This window comes from Fukomys damarensis, unplaced genomic scaffold (assembly GCF_012274545.1).
Source record: "Fukomys damarensis isolate Sample0158 unplaced genomic scaffold, DMR_v1.0_HiC HiC_scaffold_23, whole genome shotgun sequence".
Classification (NCBI taxonomy): Eukaryota; Metazoa; Chordata; class Mammalia; order Rodentia; family Bathyergidae; genus Fukomys; species Fukomys damarensis.
Window position 1 is genome coordinate 59,396,567 of NW_022900935.1, and position 19,584 is coordinate 59,416,150.

A 19,584-nucleotide genomic window follows, 5' to 3' on the forward strand; every position below is an offset into this window, starting at 1 on the left:
CCAGGTAGGAAGCCCTTGGGGCACATAGAGCCTATTGTCGCAATGCAAGGGATGCCAGTGCTGGGAATGCCGCCCAAGCTGATGCTCCTTTCCCTGCCCTTCCTGCTCCGAAGCAACTGGAGAACGTCAGCTGGCAGCGGGATGGCCGCCTGATTGTCACCTGCCACTCCGATGGCAGCCATTGCCAGTGGCCCGTGTCCAGTGACACCCAGCAAGCAGAGCCGCTGCGCAGCTCCATGCCTTATGGTCAGTACTCCTCCTGCCCAGTGGGCCCAGCCTGCCCTCCCACCAGCGAAGAGCTTTCAGTCTTGCCTGGACGTGGGCACAGGGTGCCCAGCTCATAGGAGCCAAACCTGGGCCCAGAGAGGGCCAGGGCTTGGGCTCAAACTCCACAGCAGTTTTTCCAGTTGTGAAGGAGCTGTACCCACGGGGACTGTCATGCATTTAGAAGTGGGGGGACCCTTTCAAGCTAACTTTTGTTTGTGTTTTTGTACTGGGGACTGAACTCTGGACCTTGAGCCTGCAAAGTAGGTGGCTGTACCACTGAACTAAGTCCCTGATTCCAAACGTTTGTGTTTTTGTAGGTCCATTTCCTTGCAAAGCTATTACCAAAATCTTCTGGCTGACCACCAAACAGGGGTAGGTACTGGTGCTCTGTCCCCTCTGCTTTTCAGAGCTTCTGTGGAGGGTTAGAGACACCTCGCAGAGCCCTATTTGGGGAGAAAGTGCTTAGTAAATACTTTCACGGGGTCTAGGACCCAGGAGGGGAGAGGCGGGCAGAGTTGCTTCTCATAACTCTCAGCAGCTCAATTCCTCAAAATCTCCTTCCACCCCTTTGTGCCCCACCAGTCAGTGGGTTTCACAGTCTTTTAGCTGCAGTCCCATTTCTTCAAACGGTGCAGGGAGGCCTGGTGTCAAAACAGAAGTATCTGTAGAGACTCAGGACCCCAGTGTAGAAACTTCCCTCCAAGTTCTTCTGGGTTGCTGCAGTCAGGAAGAGGTGGAGGTCCAGTCACCCTGAGACTGGCTTCCTTTCCAGTGCCAGGAGCCCCAGACCCCAGGCCGTGCCGCAAAGGCTGGCCGCTGCCCTGCGTGCTCCAGGAAGTCCAGCTGCCAGCCCAGCCCGTGGCTGTCCAGGTTGTGTGGAGCCCCTGCCCACCCCACCCCTGTGCCTGCAGGTTGCCCTTCACCATCTTCCAGGGTGGCATGCCACGGGCCAGCTATGGGGACCGCCACTGCATCTCCGTGGTCCACAACAGCCAGCAGACGGCCTTCGACTTCACTTCCCGCGTCATTGACTTCACTGTCCTCTCTGAGGCGGACCCTGCAGCTGGTAGGGGGAGCTGCAGGAGTGGGTGTGCAGGGTGGGTGCGGGAGGTGGGGGGTACTAGGCCGGGGCAGAAATAGAGGCGGGGCCTGCATGAGCTTTCCCAAACTTGTCACTGTCTGGGTCCCTGGACTTCACTGTGCCTTTTCTCCCTCAATTCTTTTTCTCTTTTCTTTTTTTCTCCAGTGGCAGGCCCTTCCCCAGTCCTCTTTTTTTTTTTGGTACCGGGGCTCAAACTTGGGTCCTTGCGCTTGCATGGCAGGAGGAAGCACCACTGAGCTAAATACCCAGCCCTCTCCAGTCCTCTTTTTTATTTTGAGACAAGGTCTTACTTAAGTTGCCCAAACTTGCAATCCTTCTGCATCAGCCTCATAGAGTACTGGGACCACTGTGTCCAGGTTCTGTGCTTCTTAGTGCCACCAAAGCCAGTGGCACCACTTGTCCCCATTCCCTACTTTGCACCATCCTCCCCAGCTGGATTCCCAGCCAGGAGCTTCATCCTGTCTGCCCCACGCCATCTTTGAGGGTTGCAGCCTAGTGAGGCCAATCAGAGTGCATTGTGGGGTCATCGCCGACCTGGCTCAAGCAAGAGGGTCCTGGCATAGACACAGTGCAGTGGCCTTCTGGCTTGGGTGACCATGTGGGTGACAGGCAAGACCAGCAAGGGCTGTTGTCAAAACCCAGGGAGGAGGCATCCGGGAGCTTTCCGGGAGGGAGAGCCTTCTCTGACAATGTCTCTGGTCTGCCTGGGCCAAGGCCACCAGAAGCAGGAGGCAGGGCTGCTCAGGACAGCTTGGTCTGAGCCTTCCTGGCCAGGTCTGCCTTCCCTTCTCTTTTATTTTATTTTATATTTGCAGGGCTGGATAATTCATATATTCCCGGCGCCCTTTTTTAAAATTTTGTGACAGGGGCTCACTGACTTGCCCAGGCAGGACTCACGCTTTCAGTTCTGCCTCCACCTCCCCCAGAGTGCCAGGACGGCAGACGTGCACCATGGACCAGCTGTGTGTCCCCTTTTATCCTGGCCTCCCTCTCCTCCTCGGACTCTGGGTGCTGAAAGCAGGGCTTTACCTCTGCCTTCCTCAAACCAGTCAGAGCAAACCATGGGCACAGAGCTGGGGCTCCCTGCACTGAGCGGTGGAGGAAGCAGAAGAGAAACTCACTGACATATATATAGATATATGTATGTATGTTTGTATACTTATTATTTCTTTTCATTGAGTTTATCAGTACTTTTTAGGTTTACAGTACAGTTACATTCATCATTAGGATCTTGTACCTTTACATGATATATCTTGGTTCTTATTTTTTCCCCATACCCCTGCCCTCCCATCACCTCCCACCCTTCCCTATTTACTGTTTCCATTTTTTCCTTTTCTCATATTTTTTTCTTTTCCCTTCTTTACTTTCCTCTACCCTTCCCACTTGCTGAGCTATATATTTTTTGTGTGTGTGTGTCTGTGTGTGTGTTTTTGGTACCGGGGATCGAATTCAAGTCCTTGTGCTCGCAAGGCAGGTGCCGGAACCACTGAGCTAAATCCCCAGCCCTGAGATATATATTCTAAAACACTGGAAAAAAATAATATAGAAATTTTTTAAAAACAATGGGAGGCGGGCATGAGAGTCAAAAGTTCAGATCCAGCTTGTGTAACTGCAACTTAGCAAGACCCTGCTTCGGGGATATAACTCAGTGCCAAGGCTGTGGGTTCAATCCTCAGTACCATAAAAATAAAACCAATGACATTCTCTAGGGTGGGCCACCCTCCTGTGATCATCCATTTGTGTCCCCAACTTTCTCATAGTTCCAGCAGGTCAGGATACAGGTGTGTAAGGAAGGATGCTCCCTTCAGGCAAGGTATGGGCAGCCTGAATTTCCCGTGTCATTCTACCTTGCATCTGTGCTGGGTGGACTTTCCTGTTTAGTGAGCAGATACTACATGCAGGTCCTGTCCCTGGAGCAGACAAAGCCCCTGCTCTGGTGAGACTTACTCAAGCGCAGAGAGACAGAGTGAACAGTTGAACGTCAGGGGCAGAAAATAAAAACAAGGCCAGGTGAGGAGAGAGGTGGGGCCTGGGTCAGTGCTGATTTAGACAAGGTGGTCATGGAGACTCTTGGACACTGTAAGGAACTGAGAGGGCAAGGCTGGCACATGCCACCCCCCCCCAGGAAGGCTGAGACAGGAGGATCACAATTTTAGCCTAGCCTGAGTAGTTTAACAATTTAGCCAGACCCTGTCTCAGTCAGTCAATCAGACTGGGAATGTAGCTCAGTATGGAGGCCCTGGGTTCAGTCTCTTTCTCTCCCAAGAAGTGTCAGCTGGGTCTCTTCCCTGGACTGGTGGATGAGGGCCCAGGTCCCCAGCCAGGTTGGAGCTGGTGAGATGGGCTGGCCTGGAGAGAAGGGGCACTGGAAGCCGGGTTCCAGCTCATCTCTTATCAAATGCTGACCATGGCTAGGCCTGAGTGCAGCAAGCAGGGTGCTCAGCCTGCAGGGACAGCATCAGTAGGCACATCCCAGCCAGGGCTGGGTGCAGAGAATAGGAACCAGGGAAGACGGTCAGGGGACTCAGTGAGCCATTTCCTGGTGAGGACTCTGCCTTCTGACCCTGCCTGGAGCCCAAATTCCAGGTGAAAGCTTCTGCTTAAGTAGCTGAGCATGGGGCTGTCTGAGGGTGCAGATTCCCAGGCTCCCACCTTGGAGCTCTGATTCTTCAGGGCCAGACTGGGGCAAACTGCCTCCTCCTGGGCCTGACCCTTGGCCTGTGTCCCAGCTTTCGATGACCCCTACGCCCTGGTGGTGCTGGCTGAGGAGGAGCTAGTGGTGATTGACCTGCAGGCGGCAGGCTGGCCCCAAGTCCAGCCACCCTACCTGGCTTCCCTGCACTGCTCGGCCATCACCTGCTCCCACCACGTGTCCAACATCCCCCTGAAGCTGTGGGAACGTGTCATTGCCACGGGCAGCCGGCAGAACGCACACTTCTCCACCATGGTAGGTCCAGCCCCAGCCCCAGCCCCAGCCTACCACAGAGCCAGGCTCTCCCAGACTTCTTGTCTCTTTCTCCAGAAGTGGCCCATTGATGGTGGCACCACCCTGGCCCCACCTCCACCCCAGAGGGACCTGCTGCTTACAGGGTAGGTGACTTTGATACTACTCTTCCTCTTCCCAGGTGGACATGGGGTTGGGACGGAGCCCTGAGGCGTGTCTCCAGTCCCCTGGGTACCCGGCTGGTAGTGCTCTGATGGGGGTCGGTGGGCTGTACCCACAGGCACGAGGATGGCACGGTACGGTTCTGGGATGCCTCGGGTGTCTGCTTGCGGCTGCTGTACAGACTCAGCACGGTGCGGGTGTTCCTCACGGACACGGACGCCAGCGAGAGCCTCAATGCCCAGGGCGAGGAGGAGTGGCCCCCGCTGCGCAAGGTGAGGCCAGAAGCCAGGGAACAGGGTGGGGTGTGGGGTGTGGACAGTCTGGAGTCGGCTCGGAACCACTCATAGCGCCCCTCTCCTTTGTCAGGTGGGCTCCTTTGACCCCTACAGTGACGATCCCCGGCTGGGCATCCAGAAGATCTTCCTCTGCAAGTACAGCGGCTACCTGGCTGTAGCAGGCACGGCAGGACAGGTAGCAGGCTGGGCAGGGTGGGGGCCGGGAGGACAGTGGTTGGGTGATTTGGAGGCAGCATCCAGGCCCAGGAGCTTCCTTCTCAGCATTGGGGACCTATCACTCTGCTCTTCCCAGCAGATGGATGCCGGTTGATTCCAGCAGAGGGCGGCTCCCATGATGGTTGTTTCTCCTCCAGAATTCAGAACAAATTCTTTGCTTGGGTCCTGGCCTTGGCTTGGGTCTCAGATCTCAATGTCTGAGGTTTGCTGAGCCTCCTGCCCCCTGCCCCTCAGGTGCTGGTGCTGGAGCTAAATGACGAGGCAGCAGAGCACGCTGTGGAACAGGTGGAAGTCGACCTGCTGCAGGACCAAGAAGGCTACCGCTGGAAGGGCCACGAACGCCTGGCTGCCCGCTCAGGGCCTGTACACTTTGAGCCCGGTTTCCAGCCCTTCGTGTTGGTGCAGTGCCAGCCCCCGGCTGTGGTCACCTCCTTGGCTCTGCACTCTGAGTGGAGGCTTGTGGCGTTTGGCACCAGCCACGGTTTTGGCCTCTTTGATCACCAGCAGAGGCGGCAGGTCTTTGTTAAGTGAGCAAGATAACCGGGGCCAGGGTGTGAGGCTGGGGCTTTTGAGGACCCCTCAGCCCAACACTAATGGGCGGCACTAATGGGCTGCTGTCCCTCCAGGTGCACCCTGCACCCCAGTGACCAACTAGCCTTAGAGGGCCCGCTGTCCCGCGTGAAGTCCCTCAAGAAGTCCCTGCGTCAGTCCTTCCGCCGGATGCGCCGCAGTAGAGTGTCCAGCCGGAAGCGCCGGCCAGCCGGTGCCCCAGGAGAGGTGAGGCCAGAGGCTGGACTTCAGCCCAGGCCACGCCTAACGCAGCCATGGCAGGACCACACACTTCTCTCCCTGGGCTCCTGGCCGACAAGTATGGGCTCTGAATAGCTCAGCACCCACTGGGTGACCTTTGAGACATCACTGTTTTTTTGTCTCTATTTCCCTAAGCACGAAAGATAACAGCTGTAACACTTACCTTAGAGGTGCTTCCCCAGGAAATGCTAGTGTTTTTCTCCTTGTTTTTCTGCTGCTTCCTGTGGGAGGGCAGGCAGGCTTCCCACCAGGGCTCTCCTCCCACTTGGACATGGTCCTCTTGAACCCAGGCCAGCCTTTCCTGGAAGGATACCCTTGGGGAGGGGCGGCCTGAACCTCCCCTTAGGCCCAGCCCAACTCACCTCAGATGCAGACAGCAGGCACCAAGGCAGAGCGGACAGGCCTGCAGAACATGGAGCTGGCGCCCGTGCAGCGCAAGATTGAGGCCCGCTCAGCTGAGGACTCCTTCACGGGCTTTGTCCGGACCCTCTACTTCGCTGACACCTACCTGAGGGACAGTGAGTAGCCACGCTGAGGTTGAGGGGCGTAATGGACACCTCTGGTGTGTGGCATCCCTGCCTGAGGGCACATGGGAGCTGCTGGCCGCCTAGAACCCTAGAAGGCTTCTCCCTGTGAGCAGAGGCAGATCAGAGCCCCCGTGTGCCTCTGTCCTTCTCCTGTCTGGCTTCATAGCCACGCTGTTACTGTCTGGAAACACAGCCTTAGACACATCACTTCATCTTTCTGAGCCCCAGCTTCCCCCTCTGGGAAATGGGAGGATGGTATCTTCCTCCCAGAGTGGCCATGAGGATTGGGGATGACATGGTGCCTGCACACGTGTGGAAGTGCCCCTTCCCAGCCATTTCTCCCCTGTTGGGTGGGTGTGTCCACTGTTGTATGGTGAGCTGTCCTAGATTGAGAATCATCTGTCTTTGTGACCCTGTGTAGCTGTCAGAGTTTTCCCGCCCTTCCCAGGAAGTGGACAGGGCCCATAGCATGTCCATTTAAGAGAGGCACAAACTTAGGATTAAAGACTTGGGTTTGTTGACTTGGCTTTAGAGTGGCACGGCTGGGATGGGAACCCAGGCTGTCCAACCCCACCTGGTTCCCAGAGCCAAAGAAATTAGATATCCAAGCCTTTGCCTCTTGGCAGGCTCCCGCCACTGCCCCTCACTGTGGGCTGGCACCAATGGAGGCACCGTCTACGCCTTCTCCCTGCGTGTGCCCCCTGCTGAGCGGAGAATGGATGAGCTGGTGTGGGCAGAGCAGGGTAAGTGCTGGATTGGGTGGGCAGAGGGTGCTTGACCTGCCTGGGCTGAAGCGGGATGGTGTCTCCAGCCTGGCTGCCTGCCACGGCCCTGCTCCTGCTGTCTTTCTGTAGCCAAGGAGATCCAGCTGATGCACAGAGCACCTGTGGTTGGCATCCTGGTGCTCGACGGACGCAGTGTACCCCTTCCTGAGCCCCTGGAAGTGGCCCATGACCTGTCGAAGAGCCCAGACATGCAGGGAAGCCACCAGCTGCTTGTGGTGTCAGAGGAGCAATTCAAGGTGTCACATGGATGGTAGCAGGGTTCTGGGGTACTCGCTGAGTTTGGCCCCTGGGCACAAACGATGATGGCTGAGACTCAGTGTCAGAAGGGCTACAGAGGCGCAGGAAAGAAGTGGAGCAGTCTTGTGCTGAGTCCCTGAGCCTCAGGGTCAGAGGTAGGGACACTGAGGCAGAAGCTGAGAAAGTGGAAGAGACAGAATATCCAGATGTGGAAGTCAGTGGCCTCAAGTCCTCCCAGCCCAAGCGTAGTGTCTGAGTGGTGCTGAGACCCAGTAGGGCTCCGGAGGGCAGGGTGGTGGCGGTGGTGGCATCATCGGCCACCCTGTGCCCTCAGGTGTTCACACTGCCCAAGGTGAGTGCCAAGCTCAAGCTGAAGCTCACGGCCCTGGAGGGCTCACGGGTGAGGCGGGTTGGCGTGGCCCACTTCGGCAGCTGTCGGGCTGAAGACTACGGGGAGCACCACCTGGCAGTTCTCACCAACCTGGGCGACATCCAGGTGGTCTCGCTGCCCCTGCTCAAGCCCCAGGTTCGATACAGCTGCATTCGTCGGGAGGACGTCAGTGGCATCGCCTCCTGCGTCTTCACCAAATATGGCCAAGGTGTGCAGCTTGTCCTTGGGCATTGGTGAGCAGGTCCGGGTGCGTGAGGGGCTCAGGGTGTGGCAGCCACTGCCAGGCTGGCCTTGGGGTGGGGGCTGCACCCCTAGTTCTCCTAGGAGAGAAGCCCCATCCACAGCCACAGCCTTACCTGCAGGGCTTCTCCTCTGCCCCCAGGTTTCTACCTGATTTCACCCTCAGAGTTCGAGCGCTTTTCTCTTTCCACCAAGTGGCTGGTAGAGCCACGGTGTCTTGTGGATTCAGCCAAAACCAGGAACCACAGTCGCCCAAGCAATGGCAACAGCATGGGTCCTGAGAAGGCTGTGGGCAGAGCCAGGTAGGTAGAGAATAGGAGGCCTTTCCACAGCCTCTCCCCCTCTGCCCTCGGTGAGGTGAGACACTCTAAGTGCTGCTGCTGACTGGCCGAGGCCCCTGCCCCTCAGCACCCCCTGCACCCCGAGAGTCCTTGAGAGTTCAGGGCACGCCCGGCTCCCTGCTCAGGGTAGGCTGGGACACTAGACCTCCCCATCCCCCAGGCCTCCCTATCCCTTTTCCCCACAGGAGTTCGGGAAGCCAGAGTGATGGAGAAGGTGAGATAGGCCTCTCAGAGCCACTGCCCGGCCACACTTGGAAGGGAGGGAAGGGGCCCCCGCTGAACAGGGACTGTTTGCGGGTAGAAATAGCCCTGCGCATAGCCAGGGGGCCCACCTGACCTGGCCTCTGCCTTCCAGAGAAGAAGCCCGGCCCAGTGATGGAGCATGCACTGCTCAATGATGAGCGTGAGTCAGGGTGGGACTTGGTGAAGTTGGCGTCAGGGCAGGGAGGGATGTGCTGGTGGGGCGGGGCTCACAAGGCCAGGGTAGAACCCCGAGAGGGGAGATGGGAGGCCGAGCCTCACTGATAAAAGGGAGAGGAGGGCTGGTGGCTGGCCTGGCCCCTGCTCACCTCACCAGGCCTCTGCTGCCTGCAGGAGTCCTGAAGGAGATCCAGAGCACACTGGAGGGGAACCGGGGGTAAGTCACTGAGGGCTGATGGGTCTGGAGAGCACTGAGGGTGAGGGTCCCTGTGGGCTGTGACTCCCCACCTGTCTTTGCAACCACAGGAGCTATGGCAACTGGCGTTCTCACCAGGTGGCCGTGGGATGTGGCCTCAGCAATGGTGGAGGTAGGATTCGGCACAGCTGGGGCGGGCTTGCTGCCCTGGGAGGGCAGCTGGTAGAGCCCTGGCATCCCCTCCCCAGGGCCCTACAGGCCTTGGGCCCATCCCAGCCCTGACACATGTCCCAGATGTCCTGGAAACCAGCCTGTCTGTGTGCAGGGCAAGTGACTGAGGTGTTCCATCCTACCCAGGACGGTCCTGAGTTGCGGTCCCCTCTCGACCTCACATAACAGAGTGAGCTAAGTGAGCAGGATGCACCTCCAGGCTGTGCAGTGAACACTACTGAGGGCCCTTCCTCCGGGTTCACTCGAACTGGAGAGGCCCATGAACTGTTCCAGGCCAGTAGCTGTGCACCCCAGGGCTCCACTCTGCTGCTGCTCCCGGCTTCTGGAGAGGAGAGACCTGCCTTGGGGCTGCCCCTCCTGGGCCTTGTCTGTCTCAGTCCTTTGTCAATGTTGCACAGTTTTTATCCCTCCCCCCTTTTGTAGTGGGCTGGGTTTTAAATTATAAATTTTAACTGTCTCTGGGTGAAACAGAGTTTTTAATAAACACCTTATTACCTCTTCACTGGACTAGTCCAAGTAATTTTAATTTTTCGCCTGTGAAAGAACTGCCCATATAAATATGAAGTCATAGCGAGGCCCTGCCTTTCCCTGTGTCTATTCCCATGGCCCAGGTGGTGCTCAGAATCAGCTTTTCAAGCATTTGAATCAGGGCAGACTGCTTATTTGTGTCTGAACGTAAGTGCACCTTTTGTCTTTGAGACTAAAGGGCAAGTGTGAACCATCTTGAGTCTGACCAGAGAGCTAGATTAACTGCCGGCCCCAGCATTTAGAGACGTGTGGGGTTTGACTGAACTTAAAGGGTTGGACAGACACAGGGATTTAGCTCAGTGGCACTGCACCTGCCTCGAAAGTGCAAGATCCTGAGTTTGATGCCCGGTACCAAAAAGTAAAATAAATAAAGGGTTGGACAACTCATTTTATCCAGTGACTAAACTAAAAAACACAAGAACTTTCCTGCTGTGAGACCAAGAGTTGAAGATACCAGTGATAAAACAGGCACCACAGATTAGAAGACTACAGAGGAGCCTACATTGGCGGCTTAGTGGTGCTTGAGAGCTACAGCAATGGTCTGGCTGATCAGATTGAACAAGAACTTGAAAATGAGTGGGCACAGTGATTCACACTTCCAGTCCCTGCTACTCAGGAGATGAAGGCAGGAGGATTTTGTGAGCCTAGTGGTTTGAGACCAGCCTGGGCAACATAGCAAGACGTCATTTCAAAAAAAAAAAGTTGAAGCTTGACTTGGTGGCGCACAGCTGTAATCCCAGCACTCGGGACGCTGAGGCAGGAGGATCACTGTGAGTTTGAGACCAGCCTGGGCTACATAGTGAGTTCCAGGTAAGTCTTAACTACATAGTGTGAGAAGGCAGGAGGAACTGTGTGTTTGAGACCAGCCTGGGCTACATAGTGAGTTCCAGGTAAGTCTTAACTACATAGTGAGACCCTGTCTCAAAAAGCAAACAAACAAAACCCCAAAAATGTTGAAAACACTATGATGGCATTTTTTAAAGTATATATTTGCAATACAGGCATTTTATAGTCATCATGGGGAGTCGGTACTTATATAGATAAGACGGCTTGTTTCTTTTTTTAAACTATGAAGGCTCTTAAAACAGATTTCCTTCTATGCTCTTTAGTGATGAGCTTTGCTTAAGTACCCTGTGCTGTGTCAGCTGATGTCAGTGTTTGCTTATTTTATTTTGAAGAAAATATCCTTGTATTGAGAATGTGAGGTGAGTTTTTTTGTTTTTGGGGTTTTTTTTTCCCCCAGTTCTGGGGACTGAACCCAGGGCCTTTTAAATTTTTGAGACAAGTTCTTACTAAGTCATTAAATTGACCAGGCTGGGCTTGAACTTGTGACCCTTCTGCCTCAGCCTCCCAGAATTCTGGGATTTCAGGTGTGCAGCACCAGCCTGGCAGGATGAGCAATTTTTATTGATGGGTATGCACAGTGGAAGGGTTGGCAGCCTCTTTTCTAGCAAGTGAATTGGAGGAAGCTCGGCTTGCACAAGGAGAGGAACTGGGGGTCCTCATAGCAGTCCACTAAGAAGTGACAGTGGCCAAAATAGCAACATTGGGAGTTTGGAATGATAAGAAGCACTGCCAGGTGGGAGAAGGCCAGTGAGGAACAGAGACCCCTGCTGGCTCCACAGGACATAGAGATGTACAGTAGACAACTGGATTGTCAGTGTGATGTAGATCGGAGGGTCTCAGGCATGCAGAGGTGGGAGAGTCACTCTTCACTTCGACTCAGTAGTTGGGCAGGCTCAGCCTTGAACTCTACTTTGCCTGTGACCTCAGGTAAATGACCTCATTCCTTGTTTATCTATCTGTAAACCGAGGGATAATAGTAGGACCTTCCTCAAAGGGCGGAAGGGATTAAATGAGAGCCTGTAAAATCACTGGCTCCTAGTAAATTTACCCAGGCCGAGGAGGTAAGAGTTGTGGATGGTGGATAAGGCCAGGACAGAAGGAGGAAGGGTGGGATGCAGTCAAGAGGGCTTGGCATGGAGCAAGGGGGAGTTTACAGTACCTGAGAGCAAAGCAGGTACAGCAAGTGAGATGGGGAGGTACCTCAGTGGTTGAACATTTGCCTAACGCACAAGAGGCCCTAGGTTGCACTGCTCAGCACTGCAAAAACAAGAAAAGACTACTCAAATTTTATCCATAATTTATCCCTGTGATCAAGACTAAGAATCAGAAAGACCAGGCTTAGCTGGGTGTGGTGGTGAAAACATGTAGTCCCAGCACTCAGGAGGCAGGAGGATTGCCACAAGTTCAAGGCCAGTCTGGGCTATGTAGTGAGTTCAGGGCCTGAACTGTGTAGTGAGACTGTCTCAAAAATAAATAAATAAATAAATAAGATTTCATTTGGCAAGTCATTGTTTATTAAGGATCACATGTGACTGATGGGAAACAATTCTTGGCCTTAAAAAAAATGCAACAACATACTGGAGTATGAAATTAAGGCTTTCACGCAGAGCTATGTCCTAGCCCTTTAAAAAAAGCTTTTTAATTGTTTGAATCAGTTCTTTTTAGGACCTTGTGCTTGCAAGGCCTGTGTGGCACCACTGAGGGATTTCCCAATCTAAAACAGGGTCTTGCTAAGTCACTGAACTCATATTTCCTATCCTCTTGTTTTAGCCTCCTACAGTACTGGGATTACAGGCATAATGTAACTAATAACATAATTACCAAAAACCCATGCAACATGTTTTAGTGTATTTTATAGTACACTAAAATTCTGAATTGTTAATCATTGTGATTGACTGTTTACTCTGTTATAAAAACTATGTAGGCACCTGTTGACATATCCAGAAGATTTTATTGCAGTGCATTTTGATGCAACAGGAGTTAAAAATTTGCAAAGTGGAAAAATAATGTGAATTCTGATAACAGACTTAAGAAAGCTGATGTCTCTTATTGCTGGGCATGGTGGCATATGCTTGTAATCTCAGCCCTTGGGAGGCTGAAGCAAGAGGACTGCTGGGAGTTCAAGGCCAGCCAGAACTACATAGTGAGACCCTGTCTCAAAAAACAACAACAAACAAAAACAAAAAGCAGACACCTTTTTAAGAAACTCCTTGGAAAGAAAAAAATCTGGAAACCTCCAAACCAATACTTTTGATAGAACATATTACACAGAACACAGAAAAAGGCCAGTATATTCTACAGCCATGTTCAAGGAATGACCCTGTCGACACTAAAGGGCAAGGACAATGGGGTCTAAAAAAATCAAACACGCAAATACCAGCCCATCTTCAAACAGACTCAAGTGCAGCAGGCCATCCAACACTAAACCGCTTAACAAATCCTGCAGATTGCTGCCCGGGCAGAGACAGACACATTTTAGTGCATATGATACTAGAGCCATGAACATACACAGTGTAATGGCAACTGCCCAGAGTTAGCTTGGAAAATCTGCTTGCTTGCTTGCTTCTTTTTGTGGAACCAGGGATCTAACTCAGGACCTTGTGCTTGCAAGGCAGACGATTTGCCACTGAGCTAAATCCCCGACCCGAAAATCTGCTTTCTGTACAAATGATTTAAGTTCTAATCATCCATCTTTCTGTGAACACAAAACATTTCCTCCATGTGAACTTCCACTTCTCTGCATCAGACAGTCGAACCAGATTATTGTCACCTCTGCCCTTTCCCTCAGTGTAACTGCTTCCTGTTTGGGTTTGGATTTTTGCGATGGAAAAAGAAACTCCTTGTCTAGGGTCTAGTCTCACTGGCAATGCACAGAGTCCCCTTTCATTTCCAGTAGGTCTCATCGGTCTGCCACATACACACACCCCTAAGAAGAGGAAACTCAGCAACCTGAGCTCAGCCGGAAGCACTGTCAAGTGCCCGCCCACCCTGCTGTGCCTGGCTTACATTGGTGGTGAAGGTGCAAGACAAGAGGTCCTCCTGCTGTCTCTCCTGCTACTCTCTGGCAGGATGCTGATGCTGGAAGTTTCTGAGAGCAGTCTACGGGTGCTGGGCAGCATACTTTGGTGCACATGAGAGCAACTGACAGAGATCAAATTCCAGGAACCTGGGGAGACACAATTTGAGACACCCAGGCTGTGTATTCAGGACAGGAAATTATTTCTTACTTCTCCCCACACTGCCCACATCATTCCCCTAAATCTGATGTGGATCAGAGAGGTTGAAAGTAAAGAAGTAGCTTGTGGTTAAAGTGGGTGCTAGCATGTAAGATTCTAGCCATCGCCTCTGATTCTAGATGCATGATGGAACGGGACAGGAAGCAAATTTGATAACCCCCTTCCTACCACCTATGAATTATATCCCTCTCCTAGAGGGGCTGGGAGGATAGCTCAGTAGCACACCACTTGCCTAGCACGCCTGAAGTGCTGCATTGGATCCATAGCACTGCAGCGCCACCCCCATTATAATAAATTAAATATCATGGACCATTTTGCAAGTAAGTATGAAGCAAGTAAACAGGAAATACATGATTACCTTGATGAAGAATCCTACTTTTTTTTTTGGTACCAGGGATCGAACTCGGGTCCTTGTGCTGGCGAGGCAGACACCAGAGCCACTGAGCTAAATCCCCAGCCCTAAGAATCCTACTTTAAAAAATAAACAGTATAAAACTGTTACAAAAATTCATTCATTTCATACTAGGAGGTTTGCCTTCAAGGAAGATTCACTTCACATTGTCTATAACAAGGGTCAGCTAGTTCTGGCTGCCACTGATTGTTGCGAATAGTTTTATTGCAGCCCAGCCAGACTTACTCATTTATGCATTGTCTGCTTTTGTGGCACAGTGAATGAATTAAACATTTGTGGCAGAGATCTTATGGCTTGTAAAGGCTAAAATATATACAGTACTACCTAGCCTTTACAGAAAAAGGTGCTACCTCTTGTTTTGTAATAATATAAACATTGGAAGAAACCTAAATTCCCTAAAGAGAATTGATCCAGTTACAGTGTTTCCCTGCAGCAAATGGCATGTGATAGCAAGGTAGCTGTCAAGTTTAGCTGCACCACGCAATTGCCTAGGAACCTTCTTCAAAATCCCCAACCACAGCCCCAGCCAAGATCAATTAAATTTGACTCTAGTGTGGACCCAGGCATCAGTATTTTTAAAGCTTCCTGGGAGATTCTAAGGCAGAGCCACTGTTGTAGATGAATGTTCAGTGACAGACAAATGGCCACTGTCTAATACTATAATGGAAAGAAAAGCAGATTATCTAAGAGTGCACTATGTGACTCCTTTTTCATAAATTTCTAAACACACACACACACACACACACACACACACACACACACGTACACAGGCTCACAGATACCAATAAATGCAGAAGCACTGACAGTGGTCATCTCTGTTGGGTGAGGCTGAGATACTGATTCGTTCATCATTGTATTTTCCATGTGTTCTACAATCAATATTATACCTTGAAACAAGTACAATAAATAATAAAATAATTAATAGCCTAAAAACCTGTTTTTCAATTTTGGGAAAACTACAGGGAAGAGCATAGAGTGAAGAAAGAATCCTTGTGTGGTAGGTGTGCACTCTGCCCCAGAGCAGGCCAGGCTCATGCTGCCCCCAGGGCCTGTGAGTAAAGCTGGGGTTATGGCCACCAATGCTAAACGGGATGAGTCTACTCTGAGGCAGGCAGGAATGCACCCCTGGAATCCTAGCTATTCAGGGGGCTGGGGCTGAGGACAGAGGACCAAAAGTTAGAGCCCAGCCAGGGCAACATAGTGAGACCTTGTCTCAAAATAAAAATAAAAAGAGCTGGGTTTCTGGAGCCCCGCCTTGCAGGCACAAGGACCTGAATTCGATCCCCAGTACCAAAAAAAAAATAGTGGTAAAGTGCATGCCTAGCATGAGCTAGGCCCTGGGTTCAAACCCCAGTACTAAAAAAAAAAGAAAGAAAGAAAAAGGAAGGATGAGTCTGCTCTTCCCCTGTTCACAGATTTAAAGGCATGAACGCAGTTTCCAGCTATGCTGCTGGGCAGTACAGTAGGTGCTCAGCTGAGGTGTTTTCTTTCTCCATAAGCTGCTCTCAGCCTCAGAACCTGTGGCCAGTCAGCTTCTGTTCTTGGTGAAGAAGGACTGGCCTGCCTAAGTTCCTCCTGCTGCTGCCCCTGCAGTCTCCCCATGCTCCCTTTCAAGATCCTTGCCTCCCATCCACACAGGCAGAGTCCACTCTTCCCTCCCCACACTGGGCTCCATCAAAAGAAGGGAAGGCTTTAGTCTTCCTGGGGCTACTTACTTGGAACAAAATGACAACAACAGCCGCCATATGGCGACCCTACGGGTGGGCTTGGTGCTCTGGCAAGGTCTGTGGTCCTGTTCCCATTCCACAGGGAGGCTTACAGAGGCAGAAGGAACTCTTTTGAGGTCACACGGCTGGCAAGTGGAAGATGTGACACTGCCTTGTTAGCTACCTTGTTCCACCTTGTACTTCAATGGATAGGGGCTCCTCAGGTGATCCTAACATGCAGCTATGTTGGAGAACCAGTGTTAGAAAAGCAACAAACCTCAACACTGCCCTTGCCTTGGAATCACCTAGAAAGATGGTACAAATGCCGGGGAGCCACTGGGAGTGGAAGGGTGGGAAGGGTAGGAGCGAGAAAGGGGGAGGAAAAGACAATAGTAACTAGAAAGGGGCATGAGGGGTTTGTGGAGTTCAGGCAATGTCTTATTTTCTTGATCTGGTTCCTGAATACTTAGGTATGATCATTTTTATAAAAATCATTGAGCTATACGTTTACATGTGTGACTTACGTACTTTTCTATATGCAATGCTATTCTATTTTTTAAATTTTTTTATTTTTTTGGTACTGGGGATTGAACTCCGGACTTTGCGCTTGCAAGGCAGGCGGGGGGAACCACAATGCTATTGTTACTAAAAAATTTTTTTTTGGAACAGGGTCTCACTATGCAGTTCAGGCTGGCCTTGAGCTCACTAGGTAGCCTACAGTGGCCTCAAACTTGCAGTGATCCTCCTGCCTCAGCCTCTCAAATGCTGGCATTACAGGTGTGCACCATCACACCTGGCCAAAAAAAAATTCTTGAGGCAACATTTTGTGTTATTGCCCAGGCTAATCTCAAAGTCCCGGGTTAAGCCAACCTCCTGCCCCAGTCTTTTAAGTAGCTGGGTGTTACAGTCTGAAGATGAAGTATCCCCCAAAGGCTCATTCAGAGATGGCTTCGTCCTCAGTGCAGCAATGCTCAGAGCTGGGCCTACAGAAGTGACTGGGTCACCGGGGCTCTAACCTCACCAGTTAGATGAACCCACTGATGAGAGTGCAATGCGGTGGTGTTATTTGAAGGTGACAGAATCAGGAGATGGAGCCTCACCGAAGGGAATGGAGCATGGGGCATGACCTTGGGGACTACATCTGGTCCCTGGTCCCTTCCTCTGGCTTTCTCTAGTTGTGGCTGCTGTGAGGCCAGCAGCTTTCCTCCTCCACACCTCTGCACCCTAAGGTTCTGCCTCCCTTCATGCCCACAGCTATGGAGCCAGCCGATGATCATGGACGGAAGCTTTTGAAACTGTGAGCCAAGGGCTGGAACTTAGCTCAGTGAGATCCCGTCTCCAAACAAAATGAAAACAACACAAAAACATAGCCTTTGGATAACAGACCCAGAGCTATGACTGCTATCTATACAGGACTTGTTTTTTCAAGAAAGGGTCTCACTATGGAGTTTAGCCTGGCCCTGGACTCGCTAAGTAGCCCAGGATGGCTTCAAACTCATAGCGATCCTGCTCAGCCTCCCGAGTGCTGGGATTACAGGTATGCTCCACCACTCCTGGCTCAGGACATCATTTGAAAAAGGATCTGGGAAAACTGGGAAGGGTTTTGGTATTGAGACCATCATGCGACGGAAGCGGAACTGAGACCATGGCCCAAATCCTTGCTCTACTGAGCATAAAGGAAGAGTGTTTATGCAGCGATCCTAGAGGACAGAATTCTAAGGGAAGGATAACCCCTTGACAAGCCCCACTTTCTCCATATAGGCCGCTTCTGCCGCCTAGCGGTCACCAGACACATCACAAGCAGGTGTCCCAATTTTAACAGGCACTGCAAGTTGGAAAAACTTAAGGTTTTTCTTTTAGAGATAAGCAATTTCTCCAAACCCCCTCCTGCTGAGCATGTGGCAACACCCCCTCTTCTCTTCCTCCCCAAAGACGTGTGAGAATATGCTGATGCAAGCCCCAGGTGGGCCAGGAGGTTGGTTTTTTTTCCACAAGAAAGAAGAGGTTGAGCTGAAAACGGCCAGGAAGTGATAAAGCAAGTGTAGTGTAAAGATCTGCATTATCTGTCCTCTGCTCCTTACTAGAAAAGGCGCTTGCTCATCTGTAAAGGTGACATGGGATTTGAAGCAATTAAACCCCATTAAACCTCTCCTTTCTATATTCCTTATAAAGCAACTTTACAGTTCCTAGTTTTGAATAGTTTTTTTCCTTTTTACCCAAATATATGGCTTCCTTTGATTTGGTCACATGGACAGCAGATGAACTTGAGCATATGAGCCTAAATGGCTGGTAACAGTTTTGGTGACCACGGCAAGACTGAAGATGGGAAACTGGGAGCAGGTTTCTGAATTACCCAGTCCACCTGCTCCTGGGGTTCTCAACCATGCCTGACCCATAACTCCCTTTCCACAAAATATATCTTGTGTAAGTACAGTAATTTTTAATTTTGTTTTTTGAGACAGCATCTTACTATGCAGTTGAAGAACTTGCTACGTAGCCTCGAACTCACTATGTAACCCATGCTGGCCTGGAACTCACAGTGATCCTCCTGCCTCAGCCTCTTGAGTGCTGGGATTACAGGCCTGTAACGTCACGCCCCCCCAACTCCTTAAATGTTATACGCACTCTTTGAGATGTTGCTATACAATCAACTGTGTATATTCACCGAATATAAATGAGCATTTCTACATATGTATACACCTGAAATCACTATCACAATGAAGATAGTGAACATATTCATCTCTCCCCCACGACAAAGTTTTCTTGTGCCTCCGGTAACCCCTCCTCGTGCTCTTTCCTACTTCTCCATTCCCAAGGGACTACTGATTGGGTTTCTGTCATCATAGATTGGTTTATACATTCTCATTTTCTACACATGTAACCGTACAGTATTGTGTTAGCTTTCTGTTATTATAATAAGGACTAGAGAGAATTCACTTACAAAGAGAAAGGCTTATTTTAGATCACAGTTTTGGAGGTTCAGTCCATGGTTGATTGTTCCCATTGCTTTTGGGCCTGTTGTGAGGCATCACATCCTGGCAGCAGGATGGGGTGGATTTGGCTGAAAAGAAGATGAATTTCATGGAATAGTTTTAATAATCGATGAATTACATATATCTTTATTTTATTCCTTATAACCCTAACTCCTCCCGATAGGGCCATCTCATCAATGGAGCATGATATTGGAAATAAAATATATAGCCATCTTTGAGGTTTTGCCAACTTTCTCTCATACACACATAGCTCGATATATGTTCAAAAGTTACATCCACCTAACGTGGTATTTGTCAGGGAAGGAGTATAGAACATATTTTATTCCATAACTTGTGAGTCTGATGTATAACCTGTAAATATTTAGACAGGTAGCCTCCCATCCCTGGCTGTACATCCAGAATGTACACCTGGCTTGCAACCAGGCTTTTCTGGTTCTCTTAACAAACAGGAATCCATCCAGGGCCTTTGTCAGGACTCTGGTCCCCCTTTGAGTGCTGACATCATCCCCTCCGAGAATTTAAGCTGCAGAGAGGCCAAATTTCCAGGGCATGGTCCTGGGCCAGAGAAGTCTCCACAGGTAAGTCTATTCAGGTCATCAGAGGCGCCTTCAGAATGCAGGCCGCAAACAGTGCTCCATAAAGTTATGGTACTTCACGCGCTCTCTCTCCCATTCAAACTGCTCCCTTTCCAGCTATTC

General features: G+C 51.1%; 1 protein-coding gene and 1 long non-coding RNA gene across 2 annotated transcripts in view; one reads left to right on the forward strand and one right to left on the reverse strand.

Moving 5' to 3' along the window:
- Llgl2 (LLGL scribble cell polarity complex component 2) overlaps window positions 1-9,657 on the forward strand; it is a 36,759-nt gene extending 27,102 nt beyond the window's left edge. The window contains exons 9-27 of the mRNA XM_010630802.3: window positions 188-246; window positions 585-639; window positions 1,179-1,333; window positions 4,099-4,316; window positions 4,392-4,459; window positions 4,594-4,747; window positions 4,842-4,946; window positions 5,222-5,514; window positions 5,614-5,764; window positions 6,165-6,315; window positions 6,951-7,067; window positions 7,179-7,345; window positions 7,681-7,945; window positions 8,120-8,279; window positions 8,504-8,532; window positions 8,674-8,721; window positions 8,913-8,955; window positions 9,045-9,106; window positions 9,292-9,657. Coding sequence (XP_010629104.1) covers window positions 188-246; window positions 585-639; window positions 1,179-1,333; window positions 4,099-4,316; window positions 4,392-4,459; window positions 4,594-4,747; window positions 4,842-4,946; window positions 5,222-5,514; window positions 5,614-5,764; window positions 6,165-6,315; window positions 6,951-7,067; window positions 7,179-7,345; window positions 7,681-7,945; window positions 8,120-8,279; window positions 8,504-8,532; window positions 8,674-8,721; window positions 8,913-8,955; window positions 9,045-9,106; window positions 9,292-9,302 — 2,311 coding nt within the window. The 3' untranslated portion in view covers window positions 9,303-9,657. The remainder of the gene's footprint in view (window positions 1-187; window positions 247-584; window positions 640-1,178; window positions 1,334-4,098; window positions 4,317-4,391; window positions 4,460-4,593; window positions 4,748-4,841; window positions 4,947-5,221; window positions 5,515-5,613; window positions 5,765-6,164; window positions 6,316-6,950; window positions 7,068-7,178; window positions 7,346-7,680; window positions 7,946-8,119; window positions 8,280-8,503; window positions 8,533-8,673; window positions 8,722-8,912; window positions 8,956-9,044; window positions 9,107-9,291) is intronic.
- Window positions 9,658-13,216: 3,559 nt separating this feature from the next.
- On the reverse strand, window positions 13,217-18,862 carry LOC104866627. The gene is made up of 3 exons (XR_781496.1): window positions 18,835-18,862; window positions 15,903-16,134; window positions 13,217-13,705 (listed from the first exon to the last, which is right to left on the reverse strand). It is a non-coding gene; the product is annotated as an uncharacterized LOC104866627 (long non-coding RNA).
- Window positions 18,863-19,584: the final 722 nt, after the last annotated feature.